General features: G+C 52.1%; 1 protein-coding gene across 2 annotated transcripts in view; it reads left to right on the plus strand.

Annotated features, from left to right (window-relative positions):
• The window catches only part of OTOF (otoferlin), a 90,512-nt gene that overhangs the window by 44,736 nt on the left and 25,476 nt on the right, over nucleotides 1-20,300 (plus strand). For both annotated transcript variants that reach the window (XM_060168588.1, XM_060168589.1), the window contains exons 6-11: nucleotides 6,927-7,000; nucleotides 8,420-8,546; nucleotides 9,019-9,073; nucleotides 15,074-15,205; nucleotides 19,591-19,653; nucleotides 20,081-20,165. In XM_060168588.1, coding sequence (XP_060024571.1) covers nucleotides 6,927-7,000; nucleotides 8,420-8,546; nucleotides 9,019-9,073; nucleotides 15,074-15,205; nucleotides 19,591-19,653; nucleotides 20,081-20,165 — 536 coding nt within the window. The remainder of the gene's footprint in view (nucleotides 1-6,926; nucleotides 7,001-8,419; nucleotides 8,547-9,018; nucleotides 9,074-15,073; nucleotides 15,206-19,590; nucleotides 19,654-20,080; nucleotides 20,166-20,300) is intronic.

Below are 20,300 nucleotides of genomic sequence, written 5' to 3' on the forward strand. Positions count from 1 at the left end.
GAGCCCACGCAGCTCTCAGCGGGTCCCAGTGGGGGCCCAGGCCTGGCCAGACCCCCAGCCAGGCCCGGGGCCAGAGCAGGGCTGCTGAGACAGTCTCCCCTTCTCTGTTCTCTGCTCAGTGGTCTCAGCTGACTGCGGTAGCCAGAGACCTCGCTGATGTTAACTCCTTCAAAAGGAAGTACAAACTGGCCAGCTGTGATCCCCTGGTCAGGACCTGAGCTGTGAGGGACTGGAGGCATGCCTACCCGGGCAGGGTCTGTGCCAGGGCAGGGTGTGAGGAGAGGAAAAAATTGCTAATTGTTATTCACTTCCTTTCCCTCATCCTCATTGCCGCAGCATCAGGGAAGCACTGAGAGAACATTCCAGAAGGGCTTTCTGGAAGCCTCCCTAAGGAGGAGGAGGAGCCCTGCTCTGAGCCCTGGAGCAGTAGCTCGCTTACAACTGCAGGCCCAGAACCTTCCTGGCCCACCTTTCTTCTCCGAGGCCCTCAGAGCTGGGGGGCCCCCACTCTATTGGAGGGGATCAGGCGTGGCGAGGAGAGCAGGGTGGCCCAGGTCTGGACGGTAGCCAGGCTCATCTAAACTTGTGTTCCCTGTGGAACCTGCAACACACATTCAGAAATCACCAGACCCTGACCTGGGGGAGGAGATCAACGGGGACCCTGAGGCCTCCTCCCTCCCCAGGGCCCCAGGTTCTCCTAGGCTTGGGGTCAGTGGGACAGTGGCCACCAGCCCCACTCCTGTGAGCTCCTCCCCAAGAATCAGGACCACAGTTCCCCTCCTCCCCAGGGCAGAGCCTGGGCCATGGGGCCCCTACCCAGCAGGCTTAGGTGAGAGGCTGTGGGGTGAGGGCTCTCTGGGACAAGGAGGCCCCTGGGGAGCGTGGGGGTCAGCAGGGCCAGGGGCTAAGTCTGCGAGTGTCTCTGGTTCACACCCTCTCACACACATCCCCTTGTCTCCTCATTTCTTCCCCCTACTCAGCAGACAGAAGACCAAGGGAGGCAGAGATGGCGAGCACAAGTAGGTGGCCGAGGCCAGGGTGGAGCCTGTGCGGCTCGTGTGAGGGAAGGGTCCTCAGCACAGGGTACAGATGGTGGGGGGCCCAGATCAGTGGCGGAGCCAGCACCGGGTGATGGCAGGGCGAGGGAGGTCTCTCCATCTGGCCATGGGGGCGAGGCACAGGGTGGTGTCAGGGTGGGTGCAGGCCTTCTGGTTTCCACTCCCTCCTCCCTCCTTTCAGTGTCTCGATTCCTCCTCCACTTCCCTGTTCAGTCCCCCATGCCTGTGGGCAGGCCCCGAGCTATCCCTGTGAGGGAGGGAGTGGGGACGGCCCAAGATGCCAATGGCTCTCCAGCAGAGCCAAGGCAGGGCTGGGCTGGTGGACATGCAGTGCTGGAGGCCCAAGAAGGACAAACGGTGGGCACCGAGTGGCCACGGGGCTGGCTGGAGCATGAAGCCCAGAAAGCTAAGGAGACATGACCCCCCTCTGGTGGTCTTCACCATCTCCATTCCCCAGAGGACTCCGGATGGGAGGGGCCGCCACAAGGTCGGGGGGAGACAAGTGGGTCTTTCAGCCTCCCCAGAGCTTGCATCATCTCAAGGATCTTCTAGCATCCCAGGGAATTCACAAGGGCAGTGGCAGTCAGGGCTGACCACACTGGAGCTCTGCTCCAACACCCATTCTTACAGATGACGAAGCTGAGCCCCAGAGAGGGGAAGCAAGCGACTCCGGAAGAGGAGCAGAGCTGGGACTAAAACCCAGAGAATTTAACTCCCAACCCAGAGTTCCCAATAGGCCCAGTAAGCTTAGAGCACCCGACTATATTCTAAATTTAATTCTCCGAGCGCATCAACAAGAGCTGAAAAGCCAGGAATGTGGTCTTTAGTTTCCAGATAGGGAAACTGAGCCCCAGAGATGTTAAGAGATTTGCTGAAAACTGTGGTCTCAATAAGTTAAAAATTAGTCGACAAGACGATATCATGGCGACAGCAGGATTATTTGTATAGGGGTCTGAAGTGACAAGCACTGGTGTGGGCTTGGGGGATCGCTTGCATTAAGATCCGGGGGACTCCCAGTCTCATTTAACAAAAGCATATTGAGTTCCAACTCCCGCTTGTTATATAGGAGCAAAAAGCATGACAACAGGGCAATGGCACCGTGAGGGGAAATTCGGGCCCAGAGACCTGAAGGATCGGAGAGTTTGCCAGGTTACAAGCCAGGGAAGAAGCCTCAGGCAGAGAGCATGTGCCAGACTTGGAGAGGAAGCCAGGGAACAGGATCTTGGGGGGTGTGGGGGATGACATCAGACTGCTGAGCTGGGGGTCCCACTTAGGGAGAGGGCTCAGGGTCAGGTTTTTGCATGGACAGTTAGACATAAAAGGCCCGTATGAGACGCAAACAACCTGCCGGTCTCCCAGGCTCTCTGTCTGAGATCGGTGATGCTCTAAGACCCTTCTTGACTTCCAGCTCCCCAGTCTGTCCTGGGCCGGACCCCCAAGGGATTCAGGCTGGCCTGATCCCTTTGGACACAACGGTACTAAGGAGTGCCTCACAGTGCGAGCATGTAGTAGGCCCACTGTAAATGCTGGTTCCCTTGCACAACCCCATCCTAATGTCCTGACATTTCCAATTCACAGATGAGATGAGTAAACTGGCTTTCATTCTTATTTTAATGTGTAGAGCCTCAGGATGATTGAAAGGGTAGGAAAATGGGATTTCTAAGAAGAGATTAAACAAGCTGAAATTCTTTAGCCTGAAGAAGAAAGGCTGCGGGAGCAGTTTTAAATCTCTGAAGGGTTATTGTGTGGCAAAACTGGTTAGTTTCTACCTCTCCTGAGGAGAAACAAGAGGAAAGAGAGAACCATAAACCCTGTGTCTCTTAGGTAGGAGTTTGTTTCTCCCAAATACCTGAGGCCTGAGCTAATGAGCCTTGACAGTTTCCACTGCAGGCAGTCGGGAGGGTAGAAGCCCCAGGCAGCCATGGCCTGCGGTTCATTTCCAGTCCCACCCCTCTAAGTCACAACCTCCACAATGACACAGAGACCTGAGGGAGACCCAGCTCACTAGATTTAATTTGGCGAATGTTTCCAAGCCATCACTGGATAGTTCCAAGCTCTCCCCTAGGACCCCAGGTGCATTACCCAACCACAAAGACATTCTTAGCCATGGAACCAGCAAAGAAATCATTAGGTCCATAAATGAAAAAAGAGTTTAAAATGAGTGACCTAACTAGACTTCTCTCTAGAGAGAAATAGCTATCAAAATTGTGTGTGCATATCATTCTGACTGTCATGAATCCAGCAATGGGGAAGCCCAGATGTGATCATACACCCTCAGAGGGTCCTGGGAGGCCCACCTCCCCAGCTCCTGCTTCTCAGGCTTTCAGGCAGCCACGTATAAAGGAGCCACTTGGTTGCAAAGTGGTTTTTCACCAGGTTGATTATTGGCTTGTTTTCTTTGTCTGTTTCTGTCCATATTATACCTTTAGTAATTGGAGAACCATCTAGACCAAATGCAGAATTTAAAACAAAGAAACATCAGTACATCAGTAACCTAATCAACAATTTACCTTTTTTGAAATCTAAGTCTGTAACCTAATCAACAATTTACCTTTTTTGAAATCTAAGTCTTTAATACAAGTGGATAATCTTCAAAATTCCCTGATTAAGTTAATATTTATTTCAAAATTAACCTTTACCCTTTGCCAAGAGAAGCAGGCATGATGGGCAACTGATGGGCAGTGAATTCTGATGTGTCATCAATTAGAAAATGACAAAGGGCAGTGATAGCTGATGACATCATGCTCTGCTGCCCACAGTTCACAGCAATGAAGAGCTAGTCACTGAAGAGAAATGAATGGGTACAGAGCCTACAGTAAGAATTCTGGGAATTACACTTGCCCTACATAGTATATACTTTTTTGTAAAGGGATGTCACCATTTTGAGATAATCCCAGGTACACAGGAATCCCACCAATGAACTTATCCACTTGATATGGTTAAAATCATGCCGGGTCTGGAGAGAGAGGTTTCTCCTTCAAATTGCTTCAGGGTCTGGTAGACAGTGGTCTGATAAGTATAGATTTTTTAGTCTCAATCTTTGCTTCCAAATATGTTTGTTTTAAGGACTAGAGTGACTTTCAAATTCAAGGGCCATAACTGCCCAAGGGAAGCCCCAGGCCATTTTCTACTTGGATGGGTCCTTGGGACCAGCATCAGAAATCCACAATTCCCTGCTACCCAAACCCCCTCTGGGCCTCAGGCAGCAGGACCAGATCCGGTATCAGAATGCAGAGTGGATGGCTTCTGCAGGCAGGGCCTGCTCTGACCCCATACATGGCTTTGACCTACCATCTCAGAGCACTTTCCTGGGGGACATTAGGGCAGGGTGGGGGGATGGGACTGGGGTTGTGTAGCTGGAACAGACTGTGTGATGGCAGCGTGTAAGTCACACACGGACTGGGGCTGGGGACTCTAAGGCTGACACAGCCCAGGAATGACCAAGAAGTGATTGTACACGGTCAGCACAGGGCCTTCCTGGGTAAGGCAGGAGAGCAGCAAGGCTGGGAGGAAAGGAAACCCAAACGCTGGGACAGGAAGCAGAGGGAGGGCCCACACTAGGCTCACTTCCTGTTGCAAGAGTCAGAGTATGGCCAGCACCCCTGCCCTCAAGGCCACCAAGCAGGGAGAAATCGCCCAGGATGGTTCGCTGTAAGCCAGGCGGGATGGTTCCTTTCTCACCACCATACGACTGTTTTTAATGGGCGCATTGATTGGTGCAGTGTTAGGTCACCAGTAATTTAATATTTATAGCCTTCTCTTACCAAAATGTCTTGATGCTTACATTACTTTGAATGAGCCCCCTCTCTGTAAACATGGGCCCGGTCCATGGGACTCTTCACAGATAACGTCCCCATCTGCAAGTTGTGCTGGCCCCATGGAGAATTTCTGCCAAAGTTCCAAATGGTCAGGACGGGATTCATACCCCCAGAGAAGTGCAATCCCACAGCAGCGAGGATGCAGTGGAAGTATTGCCGGCCTGGGAGGTGGTAGCTTCAATCCCAGCTCTCTGAACCTCAGGTTTTTCATGGGTTGAACGAGGAGAAGCATCTGTCCCTCCCAGGACTGCTATGAAGATGAAATGAGCAAACATCTGGAAAAGCCTTTGGCCCAGATTAGTGGCTCAAGAAAGGTTATATAATCTCTTGTCGGGGAGAAACTTTTAAAGATAACTCCAAAGGCATCAGTTTTCTTTTTTTAGAGTGCTTTCTTTCCCTTTCCTCCTGTTGATATGTCCTGGGTAACGTGATGCTGGATAGCGTGAAGAGATCAGTGCTACCCAGCCTTCTTTCACCCACCTTGTGCCTTTTTAGGAAATCATCAAGATGCCAGTGTTTCTTAAACTGTGAGCTGGTGCCACATGAAAGAGGTGGTCCTCAGTTGCTCTCTCACTGGGACACAGACACATTCCTCTTCATGTCTTGCCAGGCATATGAAGAGTAAAGAAAAGGCCTGGAGCTAGGATAGGGCCAGGTTGAGGGGAGGAGAGGCTTGAGATATCTAGGCCATCTCTACAAGGACAGAAAGGTTTTCCCCAATCTCACATGACCCAGCGTAAAGAACAGGGGTTCTTCATTGCAGATAATAAGATGTGGTCAATGGAATAAAGCTTTTCTAACTGCTTCAAACCTCAACTGTAAACTGTGGTCAATAGTATCCTCCTGAAAGCTTGCTGTGCAGATTAAATTATTTTTTAAATATGTTAAAAAAAAAAAAAAGAACAGGGGTTCTCGGGGGACCATAGCCAAACCTCCACAAGGAGATGCCTGAACCAAAGATGGGTGGGCCCTGCTGCTGTAGGTGAGCTCAGGGTTGGAATCTGCATCCACCCCACCTAGGGATGGGGCCCAGGATGACAGGGGCACAGCCAGGAGGAGGGAGAATGGGAAGTGGACGGAGTCAGGTGTCCAGCTCATGCAATATTGATGGGGTAATGGAATACTGCACTTTACTGCCTGTTGATCCTACTCCTGGCCCCTCCTGAACCAGGGATCACAAGCTCAGCTGCGGGGACATCACTGAGGGGACAGTGAGGACCCCCTGCCCCCTTCCCTCAGCCCCCCTGACTGCAAGGCCCTTCTCCTGGGGGCACAAGGCCACACCAACCAGAGGAAGAGGTAGGAACTATGGAATCTGCCATACGTTCCTGGGGGTTGGTTGGGGGGGGGTGGAGGTTCTGTAGTGAGAGGGGACAGGCAGAAGGGGCAAAGCCAGGACCAAAGATAGAGACGGGAAAGGGCCCATCTCCTTCTTTTCACTGGGGACCCAGGAGAATCCAAAGGCACAGAGAGGTTGGGAAAGACAAGGCAGGCTTCGAGCACCAGAGCCATCTGAGAACTAAGCAGCTAGTTTCAACCACACTTCCTACCTGCTCATCAGTCTCTGTGCCTCTGAGTCCCGTTTCTGCCCTTCTGTTCTGATGCTTTATCTCTGGTTGTCTGGTTTTCTTTCCACTCAGCCGAGGTGGGGTGCACGGTCGGGGAGGATGAACTTGGCGGCACTGGCGGAGCTCAGAGCTCCAAGACTGGACTGAGGGGGCTGGGATCAGGACCCCGAGGGGCTCCAGTTGAAACGGTTCTTTCCACCTGAAGGCCGCCTTTACTGGTCGCCGTCCCCGACCTGCTCCTGAGTGGTGTGAAGACATGGGGAAGGAGGCAGTGGCGGGGTTTCCTCTGCCCTAATTCCCCCTCACGGCTCCCAACTTGGGAAATTTGGCCCCAAATATATCTTGGGACCAGTAGGTGAGGGGCTGGAGCTTGGATCTCCCTTTCCCTTACGTGTTCTTTTGGGTTTTGCTCTTCTATGTCTGTGTGTCTTCCTCCCGGCGCCTATCTCCTTCCACCTCATTCTGGCGGCCCCCTCTCACAGAGCCGGGAGGAGTGTGTTTTCCGCCATGAAGCTCGGCAAGAACCGGCATCACAAAGACGAACACCAAAGACAAGGTATGGACGCGTGCCCCCGCCCACGGTCCAGGCGGCCCCTCTCTCCCCTCCGGTGACCAAACCCCTCCTCTCCGCGGGCAGCGCCCCAACGGGCTCTCCTGCTATTGGCCGGCGGATCCACCTGGGAGGGGCCTGGCCTCTCATTGGCTGGAGGAGAAGCCGGGTCCTGAGAGTGGTCCTCCGGAAGGAGGCGCCCCGAGGACTGAGGGTGGGTAGCACGTTTCCTCCGGTCTAGAGCTGAGTAGCAGAGCCCCTCAGTCCGTTGGGCTCATCCTGCCCATTCTTTCTCTTTGCTCTCATTCTTTCTTCTCCACACAGAAGCCTAGAGATTTTTAATTAGAGGAGGGAATAACAAAAACAAAAAAAGAAGAAAGTTATTTGGCCAATTCCCTATTTCTGGGGGAAAATCAGAGTCCTGAGAATGCTTGCTCTGTGGCAGGACTCGCTCTCCTGCCTTTTCCCCGTGACCTCTCACGAGGCTGCAGGGACGGCCCTGGGGGAGACAGGCAGGGTGGGTCCTGGAAGACTGGAGTGGCCTGTGGCACTGGTGCCACCGGAGCAGCAGGCTGAGGAGGGCGCAAGACAGCTATTTAAGAGGAGGCAGGGAGTACAGTTGGAATACAGGGGAGAAATGGAGTGTATCAGGGGAGCTGTGTGTAACTTTCTAACCCAGGTCTGTAGACCACACACCCATCCTCAGGGCTCCTGGCTTCCCTCCCCAGCATCCCCTGTGTGGCCCACTGGCCCCAGAATCTCTCTCTTTGTCTTTTGCCCCTTGCGAATTCCAGCTGTGCCTTTTGCCTTCCTAGATTGGAGAGGGTAGAGCTGCCGGTTGAGACTCAAACCCACCATCCTTGGGTGGCTTCTCAGAACCGTCATTCCTTCATCTAGCTGGATTAGTACACATCAGTACAGGGTTAGGTTCTGAATTCCATCAGCTGTTTTACATGGATAAGTTCCTTCCTAAGCCTCAGTTTCTTCATCTGGTTACATGAGAATAGTGCCTATCTTGCCAGGCTGTGGCTATGAGGATTATGAGGACTAAAGACATATGTATAACGTGCTTGGCATTGTGCCTGGCACATGATAGCCACTCAGTAAATGGTACCTACTGGTACAGGAGGTACATAAGTATGTATTATTTTATTCCTGACCCTCTTCCACGAAGGATATTCAGTGCTTGCATAAGTGAGTTACATTCAATTAAAATTAAAAAGCAAGACCAGGTGCAATTTCAGTTAAAATCAGAGATCACGATTAGGCCAGAAACACGACAGATATGCAGACCATAACATTCTAAGCAGATGCTACCAAGTAAACCTGGAATTTGACTCAGCTTCCTGGATGGCAAAGCAAAAAGGGAAATACAGTCACTATCCCACCATCCAGCCCACCTAACTGGCCCTCCCTCTTCCCCAGATGAACCGGCAGTACTGGAGATGGAGGACATTGACCGCCTGGCCATTCGGCTGGCGGATGGGCTGGATCCTGACTCTGTGTCACTAGCTTCCGTCACAGCTCTCACCACCAACGTCTCCAACAAGCGGTGAGTGGGCAGGAATCCCACAGCCCCAGTTGCCTTCCCCAGGTCAGGCAGGACCCAGCTTGCTATGTTTGGAATTTGGGTGGGGAAGAATCAGGGCCCATGGACAGCTCCTTCCTAACCCTGCCCCTTTCCTCTTTTCCTGGATGTCTCCCTCACCTCTCCCCCTGCAAAGGCAGGAGCCTGTTCCCAGGTCATTCAACACCTCCGGGCAAAGGGAAATCACGGAGCTGCCCAGCCCACACTTGAACCTGTTGACCTAATGTCTGTCTACCTATCACTTCTGTCATTGGTTAGTCCTCTGTTTTGGAGCCTCTGAGAACAACTGATCCCCATTCTGTTTGGCAGTCCTGGAGTGTTTGAAGATCATGATTCTGTCCTTCTGCCCTTCTCCAAGGTCTAACCACTGCCAGTGCCCTCCTCCCCTGCAAGCAGTCCCCTTACACCCAGCCTGACAGTACATTCTCCTCCTCAGATCCAAGCCAGACATTAAGATGGAGCCAAGTGCCGGGCGGCCCATGGATTACCAGGTAGGTGGGGCAGCTAGAGGCCTCATGCCTTTCCGACTCTGTCTAGTGAGGGGTTCTGGCCAGATGTGCGTTATAGACTCTGTGAAGGCATGGATCTGAGGGTCATAGAGAACCACAAGCTGAATATATGTTACCAAAGTAAGCTTGTTCCTGGAAAGCACTCACAGCAGTGTCATAAGTAGAGAAGTACAAACCCAAAGAGCAGCTTGAGAACTCTGCTTACGCTGGTCAAAGCCCTCCTAGGATTTTGTAACGGTCTTTATAAAGTGAGAGGGACCTGGAAAAACCATAAAAAGACCAAAGAGCATCCAAAAAAAAGTTTTTTAAATAAGTGTCTCTGAAGAAAGATAGATATTTTGGTGTTTTGTTTTGTTTTGTTTTTTTGCGGTACGTGGGCCTCTCACTGTTGTGGCCTCTCCCGTTGCGGAGCACAGGCTCTGGACGCGCAGGCTCAGTGGCCATGGCTCACGGGCCCAGCCGCTCCGTGGCATGTGGGATCTTCCCGCTCCGCGGCATGTGGGGCACGAACCTGTGTCCCCTGCATCGACCGGTGGACTCTCAATCACTGTGCCACCAGGGAAGCCCCTGGTGTGTTTTTTTAAATTGTTGCTTTGTATTATTTTGATGCTGGAAGTAGTGTCAATCCTGGCTATCTATAGATGCTGAGAATGTGGGTGTTTTTTTCTTCTTTTTGCTTCTCTGTATTTTCTGAAGTTAACACTTAATTTTTTTATTTGTATGTTTCTAAAATGGCTGAGATAGGGAGAGATTTGCAGCTATAAGATTGCTAATGTGGCCACAGTGCAGGCAGGATGGATGGGGCGTGAGCATGGCTGGGAACTGCGGGGAGAGGGCCATGTGAACAGCAGGACCCAGTGTAGCCCTCCCAGCCTGGGGCCTCATCCTCAGCTTTGCAGGGCCACACCCTCAATTTTGTCTCTTTTCCCAGTGTTGATCGGAGCCTGAGAGACTGAGTTACACTAACATAACTCACGATAGGCTAATATACAAGCCGGAAGTACCTAGTACTTATTTATAAACTGCAAACAAGAAGGGCCCAAGGACCACGAATTCCTCTGGACCCTTCATTGGGAGATATCAAGACCCAGTTGTAGGTGAAAAGACTGCTGGGCGTTCCTAGGATTGAGGGAGTTTGCTGGCTGGTTGGGAGGGCAGAGCCCTCAGGAGACCTCACCTGAATGCCACTGCACTTCCTGCCTAGGGCCAGCGCCAGGCCCCAGAATCAGAGCAAACCCTTCTCCCGGGTTAGGGCTTTATCTTTGATGCCCATTTCCCAGGCCCCATGCTCCCTTCTTTAAGGACAGCCCACCTCACCTCACTCAGGTGATAATATTGAGGACTTGACCCCAGCTTTCTTTGTATCAGGTACATCTGGTCACATTTGCTCAAGGATGCACCCTGTCTCTCTGAATCCTTGCTTCGGTTTGTTTTCATCCAGTCGGTGACCATCTTCCCAGGGGCTTGTAAAATAGCCCCAGGCAGTGTCAAGCGGACCTGCCCCTGTGGATTCAGACAACCTCACACCACTGGGCTCCTTGGAGGTTTGGGAATGTCACCTCCTCACCTCTCTGCCAAAACCCAAGCACACAATGTCCTAACACTTCTGAGGGCTTTTCCAGGAAGCTCAGCTCAGGGCTTTGCTCCTCTGTGTTCTGAGAAGAGAAAAACTTCTAAAGAGCAGAGACCCCATAGTCAGATACCGTTCAATCCACAGTGTCACGAGCCCGCCATGTAAAGGCACATAGAAGATGGTGTCACCGTTACTGTTGCTGCTAATGTAACTGTTATCTTTTTGAAGGTTTACTGTGTGCCAGGCACTAGGCTAGGTAGGTATGTTTCCCATTTAAGTTAATGTAATCTTAACAACCACCCAAGTATAGGTATTACTGTATTTCATAGGCGAGAAACTGAGGCCCAGGGTGGGTAAGGAGCTTGCCCCAGGTCACACAGTTATTCAAAGCTAGAAGCAAGGTTCAAACTTGAGGGTGTCCTACCCCATAGTCAGAGCAACTAATTTCTCTCTAATTAAGCCTTTTGAACAGTCTCTCCCTCTGGTCCCTGTTCGTCTTTAGCTTACTACCTACTGCCTGTTTTCAAAAGCTCTTTCAGACCACTTCCTAACAGAGACTTTTATTAAGTGGACCAGACAGTCAGCCTCCAAAGACTTTGTAAACATTCTGAACTGAACAAAACAGTTGTATTGGACCTGGTAACGCAGTATTCCCTGACAGGTTGATTCACATCTCCACTGTGTTAACACACTTGGAGAGAGAGCTGAGGATGCAATGTGAGGGTTGCAAATGTGGAATTATCCTTGCTTTCAATAAGTACAATGTATAAAGCAAGAAAAACCTATCAGAAGGACTTCACTCTCTTGGAGAACTTGGCTTTGCTGAGTTAGAAAGACCTCAGCCAGAGGCACTTAGCCGAACTCAGATTCAGGAAGGATCCTCAGGGCTCAGAACCATCCTAAAGATCGGGTAGCACTGAAAGGAGGTCCCAAGGTGAAAAGACCATGGTGTACTCAGGCCCTTTGTTTCTTCTGTTTAGAATGCATGTAATGCGAAAACCCTTTCCTGATTATTGGCATCTCAAAAGCGAGAAGCTGCAGCTTCCTCCCTGTGACTATGCAGTTTCCCCATCACAGTGGGCAAAGCTTCCTCCCAGTGACTATGCAGTTTCCCCATCACAGTGGGCAAAGCTTGGTGCTTGGCACTTGGCAGGGATGTACTTGGCGGGTCACAGAGTCTTGAGTCTCTTCTCTACCCTCTCTTCCCGCCACCAAGACCATATACATTTTCACCTCCAAACATCTCTCCAGTTTTCACATCCACGTCATTTATCCAGCTCAAGTGCCGTATGGCAGCCACTTCCTATCTGATCTCCCTGCTCTCATATTGCCCCCTCCACTCCATGCTCTACGCCACCACTGGAGTGATCTTCTCAAAATGCACAACTGGCCATGTCACGTCTCTGTCACCTGGAGACGAGGGAACATAAAGGATGTTTCAGAAGAGCAGTACTAAAGGGTCCACCACCTCTCATCTCCAGCTCCCAGCGATGTTCTTGCAGCCCGGTCCGATCCCTCAGAAGCAGGTCACAAAGCACCATGACTCTTGGGTTCTCCCAGGACAGAGGTATAGATTTACACTCAGCGGTGTTCCTTGTGATGAGTTTCATGGAGTCACCTGAGGATTATGTCCCTTATCTTGGAAGGAGAGGATGGAATAGTCAGTCACCAAAAGAGTTACCCTGGTCAGCTGGTCAGTTGGTCCCTTAGTGGCTCTATTTGCCTCCCCCTCTTCCATCATGGAAAGACGGAGTCCTCTGCTGATGACTGAAATCCCCTTCTTCAGAGTTTAATGTTTTGTTTTTTTAATTTCAAGTCCAAATGATACATTCCCCTCCATAGAGCACGGAGAGGCGAGGGGAGCCCGGACTGGCATTCTCCTCCCCCACCAACGCCAGGCCGCGACCTCCTTTGTGCACTCTCAGGGTACTCCTCAGGCCACCCTTCAGCCTGCAAAGAGCACGCACTGGAGCCTCCTCCTCCTGCCCCACCCTTTTCTCCTTTCAGCCCTGTGCCCTCCCCTCCCTACCTGCTTCCCGCCTGGTGTCAGAGCTTCCAGCTAGGGTCGTCCACCATTACTGGCTCTGCTCAGTGGAAGAAGGTGGGAACTCTGGGTCCTGAAAAGGAGCAGGGGGCAAAAAGGCTATCATTACGGCTGAGTCCCTCGGTGAAAAACATAAAAACCAGCCAACCTCTCACACTGCAAAAGTTAATCTCCTGATGGTATATCTTTACTACCTTATTATACGAAAACTGTGTTTGTCTACTTCCCAGTCTTGAGTTACAGAAAATCTTTTTTTTTATTATTTTTAATGGAGGAAAAGGGATGGGTTAGTTTTGGGGAAATAATGAGCTCTTAAAAAAATCTTTGGTATAAAGTTTCATAGAGCTTAAAACTCTATAAACTACTACGCAAAGAATGTTCTGGAAGGACTTCTAGTGCCTGTTTACTCTCTTCACAGTAAACTTCTCAGAGCTGGCTCTATTTCCCTTTTAGCTCCCTGAAGAAACAATGATTATTGAACTCCTTCAGAGCTCCAGATTCTCAGTTCCATTCCCTGTGGAACCTCATTCCACATAGAAATGCTTGTTTTCATAGTTCAAGTATTACTTCAATTAGTAAATGTTCAGTTTCCAGTTCTACATACTTGCTTGGTAACGTTCTCGTTGTCATCAGGGTTTTTATTTTGTTAACATCGTTACTTTTGTTGTGTGGATTTTTCTTGCCCTTCCGAATATTTATAAGATATATAAATATCTGATGGACGCAGTGGATGATAATTTTCATGGCTATTCTTTTTCATGAAAAGGGAGAATGATTCTCTTGAGTAAAATCATATTTAATAGTTGCATCAAAGCACAGCAATTAAAATACCAGCTCTCCAAGATGAGAATCGTAAAAAACAACTCATACAGTTTCATTAGAGGAGTGCTGAGGCAAATGCTGAGACTAGCTCGACATAAGCTATTTTGTTAAAATGCAAGTTCAAGAGACTTAAATGAAACAGTATTAAGCGTCACACATGACCCTATCTGTTTGGGACACCAGCCACTTAACTGAGAAGCCATTTATAACAAGAGCTCACATTCCCTACACCTGTCTACTGTTTATGAAGCACTATGATGCACATTATCTCATTCAACCCTCACACAAACTTATAGATAGGTAGTGTCTTCCACTCATAGCTGAGAAAATGCCATTCCAGCAACCCCGAGTGTGTGCCTCTTCCTGTTTGTCATGGCCCACCCATGGCCACTGACACCTCCAGATCCAAAGCAGTGAGAGTTCAGGAAGAGTATGTGCACAAACACATACACCAACACACACACACACACACACGTCTCTACCTCCCTCTCTCCCTCTCTCTCTCTCTCTCTCTCTCTCTCTCTCTCTATATATATATGCAAATATTTGTTGAATGGATGAACAACTGAAAAAGTGCTTCCCATAATAGAAATAAGATTCCAGAGAGGTGGATGCTACTGAAAAAGACACAGAATGCACACAACATACAAGTATCAAGGCAAAAAAGGTGTGTTCAGGTGGGCACCAAAGCCTCACTGGGCATTCAAAGAAATTAAACAAAAGAAGGGGAGCCAGGAATGTAGAAAGGGAGCCAAATTCCAGAAATAAAAAAGATGTCAGGGCTTCCCTGGTGGCGCAGTGGTTGAGAGTCCGCCTGCCGATGCAGGGGACACGGGTTCGTGCCCCGGTCGGGGAAGATCCCACATGCCGCAGAGCGGCTGGGCCCGTGAGCCATGGCCGCTGAGCCTGCGCGTCCGGAGCCTGTGTTCCACAACGGGAGAAGCCACAGCAGTGAGAGGCCCGCATACCACAAAAAAAAAAAAAAAAAAAAAAAAGATGTCAGAGGCCTGCAGGCTTAAAATGAGAAATGCTGGAGCAGAAAATTAAATGCACGTTAATGGAGACTTAGAAAGCTTAATCCCGGAGTACACAAAACCTGGGAGGTAGGTTTGCAGCCCTCGGTGAGGCAGGGCCATTGATGCCGGGGAGAACTTGAAGCACATGGAATCACCCGGGAGCTTTAAAAATATGGCCGCTGGACGCCACTCCTTCCACCGCTCCCCCAAGACTGGACTGCGTTGGTCTGGAGTGTGGCTGGGGCCTCAGGGTCTTTACCCACCATCTTTCCCCTCCCACCTGGTAATTCTGCTGCACACCTACTTGGAGGTGATCTAGCCACGCCCTTTCTTTATAAATGAGGACAGTGAGGCTTAGTGGGGGAAAGAGCCCAGGATCACCAGCGGATGTACGGCAGGCCGACTGGCCCCCAAATCCAGTGCTGGCTCCTGGCACCTTCCAGCCCGCTGCCCGGGCCCCGACTCCTGCGGGACCAGATCCGACCTCACCCGCTTTCCTTCTCGGTCCCCCTCTTGCCCGCCCGCAGGTCAGCATCACGGTGATCGAGGCCCGGCAGCTGGTGGGCTTGAATGTGGACCCCGTGGTGTGCGTGGAGGTGGGCGACGACAAGAAGTACACCTCCATGAAGGAGTCCACTAACTGCCCCTACTACAACGAGGTCAGCGCCCGGGGCCCCAGGTGGGGAAGGGGCCTCCGAACCATGGCAGAGGCTGGGCCCCGGCCCCATGGGGCCCAGCAGGAGAAGCTGGGAGTCAAGGGGCACAGAGGGCCACCAGCCGGCTTGACCTTGGCCCGCCCATTACAACCCGCGGCCTGCTGACGTGCAGTGCTGCCCCCTCTGAAGCCCCAGTCCAGATCCCAGCCAGACACAGGTCTGGCCAGGGGCCACCCTGTGAAAGGAATAGCACCCCAGGTCCTCCTGTGCTGCTCCCAGCAGCGCCTGTGAGTGAACTGCACACCCCCTGAGGCCTGGTCCCAGATGTTTCCCAGGCCAGAGCCCCGGGGCGGGGCCGCCTCCTTCCAGCCCCAGCCCGTGGTGGCACCGGCACCGTTAACGAGCACCTGCTGCATGGTGGCGGGCACTCTCGTGAACGTTTTTGGTGCGTCATCTCTTCTGACTCTCACACTGTCAGAAGTTGTCACCATCAATCCCATCTTACCCAAGGGACATTGAAGCTCCTGGAGAAAGACCTGGCCCGGGTGCTGCATGCCAGAGTCGGGTTCTGTGCGCACGCGCTCTCTGCTCAGCTGCCGTCATGGGCGCCTGAACCTCTTCGGGGTCCTTCCAGACCACTGGCCATGATGCTTGGGGAGTGAGGGGTAAAAGGCCCAGTACCCACTGCTGTTCGTTGCAGCTGTTTGAGGCCACATCGAAGTTAAAGGACCTCAGAGACCTAGTTCAGTCTTTCCGTCTCACAGAGGAGGAGACTGAGGCCACAATAGGAAAAGGGCCAAGATCACAGAGAGTACTGTAGACAGAGCAGGGCCCAGACTGCCCTGCCTCTGCCCAGCGCTCTGTCTGCCACCTTGGATGGTCACCCCAGACACAGCATCGTGGCTCTGGGCTCCCGGGAGGGACCCATCTTAATCAGCTCTGGGGAAGGATGCCCCTCAGAGGCCTGAGCACACATCAGGCTAAGCCAGAAGTCAGCTGGCACCCTGGCCAAACGAGGCACCTGCATCCTGTGTTTCGGTGTCCGTCCTGCGGGTGGTGAGGGCTGAGGGTGCCGTCTGCTGCTTGGGGGAGGGCATCACTTGGGAAACTGTGGGCGGCCCCAGTCGTGGGCCTTCAGGAGGAAAACCCAGGCACAGCTCTGCCCTTCACAGGGACCCAGGCTAAAGCCAGAGCCTGGCCGAGGTCTCCTCAATGACCACAAATGGACCCCATTCTCACAGCTGGTTTCCTGCAGGGCCACAGGGCTGGGACACTGCTGTTTCAGGACCCCCCTCAGCCCCATGTGGCAACCTTCCCAGGAGTCAGGAAATTCAGGCTCGACACCTCTGACCTTATGTCAGGACACATCCCTGACTGGAAAAACCTCCGGCCTAGATAACATCTATTTTTCCCTAACAGATGTGGAGACAGGGCCCCATGGCCTTCCACAGTTATTTGATAGTGGTGAAGCCATGTTTGCCTGAGGGGAGGGCTCACCTTGCAGCAGGCCCACATGCCTCGTGTTTCATTCAAATGGTTTCCTCCTTCCCAAGGAAACAGAGCTGTTCTCCCCCACTCTGTGGCTCCTCAGCAAACTCCTACTCACCCTGCAGAGCCCAGCTCAAATGTCCTTGCACTGAGTAGCCTTCCCTGCACTCTCTAGGTCAGAGGTCAGGGCATTCCTCTCTCTCTGACAACAACATCCCCAAGTTGCAGCTGGTTCTTCATGTCTAACCCGGGAGGCTCCCAGTCTCCTGCATCGCTGTAGCCCAGCCCGGGGCCTGCCATGTACCTAGAGGGCTTTGGTAACACTTTGCTGAATGGATACTTACCCAGACGAAGAAATAGACATCCGCTGGGCATCTGCTCTGCACCAAGCTCAAGCCTGGCCACAGAGCGGGTGCAGACAGCACACTTCCTAGTTCCATTTTCCAAACTCTACATTTATATCCGCTAAAACTACTTATTCCACTCATCTTTGGATCATCTTAAATTTACACCTGATCATATTTTTGTTCTTTTTCACAAACCCAAGTAACTCTGATTTATTCAATTTCTGTTTCCTCTAAACCAGAGTTTCTCAAACTCAGCACTGTGGCTACTTTGGACCAGGTAATTCTTTGTTGTAGGGACTGTCCTGTGCATTGTCGGATACTGAGCAGCGTCCCTGGCTTCTACCCACTAGATACAAGCAGTCCTCTGATAGCAATCCTCCACTCAGATGTAGCAACCAAGAAGGTTTCTAGACATTGTCAAATGCCTCCCGGGGGTTAAAATCGGCCCCAGTGGAGAACCAGTGCGCTAAACTATCCTCCCATGATTCCTCCCAGCCCCAAAGCTAGAATTTTCTTTCCCTTTTCTTCTCTTCCTTTTATACTATCCCCCTGGTCCCAGGGGTGTGCTGCTTCCCGCTAATTCTCTGAGTTGATGGGAACTAAACACAATAGAGGGAGGTGGGAACGACCAACATCACTTAGATTTCTAAGTAATCACAAAAGGGAAATATGTTCAGGAAATACAAGGAATACGACCACAGACAGCGCAGAGTTCTAGCTTAGTTAGCTCGCTCTCCTAGGGCTGACACAGCTCTGCGGCACCTGGCCTGGCCTTGACCCTCCCGCCTGGCTCTGGACCTGTCTTCCTGTGAAGGGGGGCTCATAACCATCACCCCCCCTCCCCAGAACAAGCTGACAGTCCACAGCCCAGGCCAAGACCTCTCCTCGGTGCGTCCGGTCCCAGACACTTGTCATCTTCCTTCTGCCTACAACCACCTCCCCCCATTGCCTTGAATCCTTCTCTTTCTACATCCCGAAGAATCTACCACTATATCGTCCACTCAACATCTCCAACTCTGCCTTTGCTTTTCTTTTGACTCCCTTTTGTCTATAAGGCATTTCACTCTAGCATATTCTAAGCACAACTATGAAGAACCATTATGATCAAGGACAGGAGCGAGAAGCCTATCATCTATCCATCCATCTACCTATCCATGCATCCATCTATCTATCTATCCACCTAGCTGTGCCTTTCCTCAGTCCCACATACCTCCTAGTGACCACCACTTCCTCACCTTAATCCCTGCACTCATTTCTGCGCCCCATCTTTCCTGAAATTGCCCTTTTCCAGACATCAAGGACCTCAACATCCACCATTTCTCCCTCTCCCTTGACCGCGCCGGCCCTTCCATCCTCTCGCCGCCCCCTGCCCTGGGGACCTCTCCCGCCACTCTCCTGCCTTCCCCTCTCTCCAGCTCCTCTCCTCACTGCCTTTCTTGGCATCACTCCCTGTGCCCACTGCTGAAGTGCTGCTGCTTCTTGGAGCCCTGTTCTGGGCCTGCTTCTTTCCTACTGTCCTTCCTTCTCTCCCTGGGTATCTCCCCAGCCTCAAGGCATCGGTTACCATCTGCGTGTCTAGATGCCTGTACCACCCACCTCTCCAGAGCTTCAGTCCCCCGTGACCAGCATCATCTGGGCATAGTGCTTCGTAGCAGTTGGTATTTATTGTGCAGTGGCCGTGTGCATGCCTGGGTTGAATGCTTGACCCAGGTCATCTCATTTAGATTCCAAACCACGCCTCCCAGCAACCCCATGAATGCTGCCCCGGAGCAGTCCCACATGGCGGCCCTGGCTCGTTATCCCCACGTCACAGAGGTGTAAACTGAGGCTCAGGAAGGGAGGTGATTGGAGCAACAGTGAAAGCTCAGTCTTTCTGGCTCTAAAGCTGGCGCTGTTACCCACAATGCTCTAGTGTGAGCCTCCAGCAGCCAGGAGCAGATTCTCATTTACTCCAAGCTCTTCGGCAACCTTTCTTCCATCTCCCTGCCCACAAGTTCACCAAAACAGTGGGCCTTCTGCTCGCTGTCCGCACCCTCGCTCCCAGCGCCTGCACACCGAGGCGGGGACAGATGGGTGGGCACTGCAGCTGTGAGTGGCAGCTCCCAGCCGGAGAGGACAGGTCGCGCCCACAGCACTTACATTTATAGCAGATTAGGTGCATCGGTTCTAAATTCCAAGGCTCAGCTTAGTTTACATTTAAACACCTCCAAACTTGGGGTGCATCTTCTAGGCAGTGTTGTGGTTTAATGGTGATGTCTGTGGGACCCATATAACCACAGCGTATCTTACATATATCTCATCAAGCCTCATAACAAGACTCTGAGGGGGGCCCTCATTACCCCCGTCTGACAGCTCAGGAAGCTGAGGTTCAGAAGATGTGTTGCTCAAGACCACACGACTCCCAGCTCCCCCGGGGTCAGGGGGGACCAGTCATCCAAACTTTGGGGCTCAAGGGAAATGGCCGGGGTGCAGACAGGCACTGTCAGGAGGGAGGGCCCGGCATTTAGCCCCTGCCCTCCAAGTGACAGCAAGTCTGGGTCCTTCCCCCTCCAGTACTTCGTCTTCGACTTCCATGTCCCTCCTGACGTCATGTTCGACAAGATCATCAAGATCTCGGTGAGTGGGGGCAGTCCCTGGCAGGCGGGACTCTTAGCTCAAACTGCACCTCTGTGCAGACTTGAAAAGGGCACCCCTCTCGGCGGGCCAACCCTAAAAAGGCAGACCCGCACCCAGACACACAGCCGGGCAAGTGGGGCACAGGCTGGACGTGGGCCCCTCTCGCCCCATTAGCTAGATCCTTCAGTAGAGCGTACAGCCTGCTCACGCGTACCTGGCAGCCAGCAGAGCACAGGCGAGGCACAGAGGCTGATACTAAGCCTCAGAGAGCGGCCCCTGCCCTGCCAGGCGCCCTCCTGCTTCACCTGAAGCTCACATCCCCAGAAAGAGTGACATGGCGCCGCTATCAGTCAGCCCTTCCCCGCCCCACGGAAAGCCTCAGCCCCATCCACCTGACTGGTGACTGACTGGTGGTTCTGCCCGGAAGGTGATTCACTCCAAGAACCTGCTGCGCAGTGGCACCCTGGTGGGCTCCTTCAAAATGGACGTGGGGACCGTGTACTCCCAGCCGGGTGAGTAGCTGCACAGCCGGTCAGCTCCGGGACACGCAGTCCCTCCCACCCTGGCGGGCCCTGGGCTCAGGTGAGGCCGTGAGTGCACACGGTCTTCAGGTATGCAGAGCGATGGGGTGCCCAGCCTGCATACAG

Source organism: Lagenorhynchus albirostris, chromosome 13 (genome assembly GCF_949774975.1).
Source record: "Lagenorhynchus albirostris chromosome 13, mLagAlb1.1, whole genome shotgun sequence".
Classification (NCBI taxonomy): Eukaryota; Metazoa; Chordata; class Mammalia; order Artiodactyla; family Delphinidae; genus Lagenorhynchus; species Lagenorhynchus albirostris.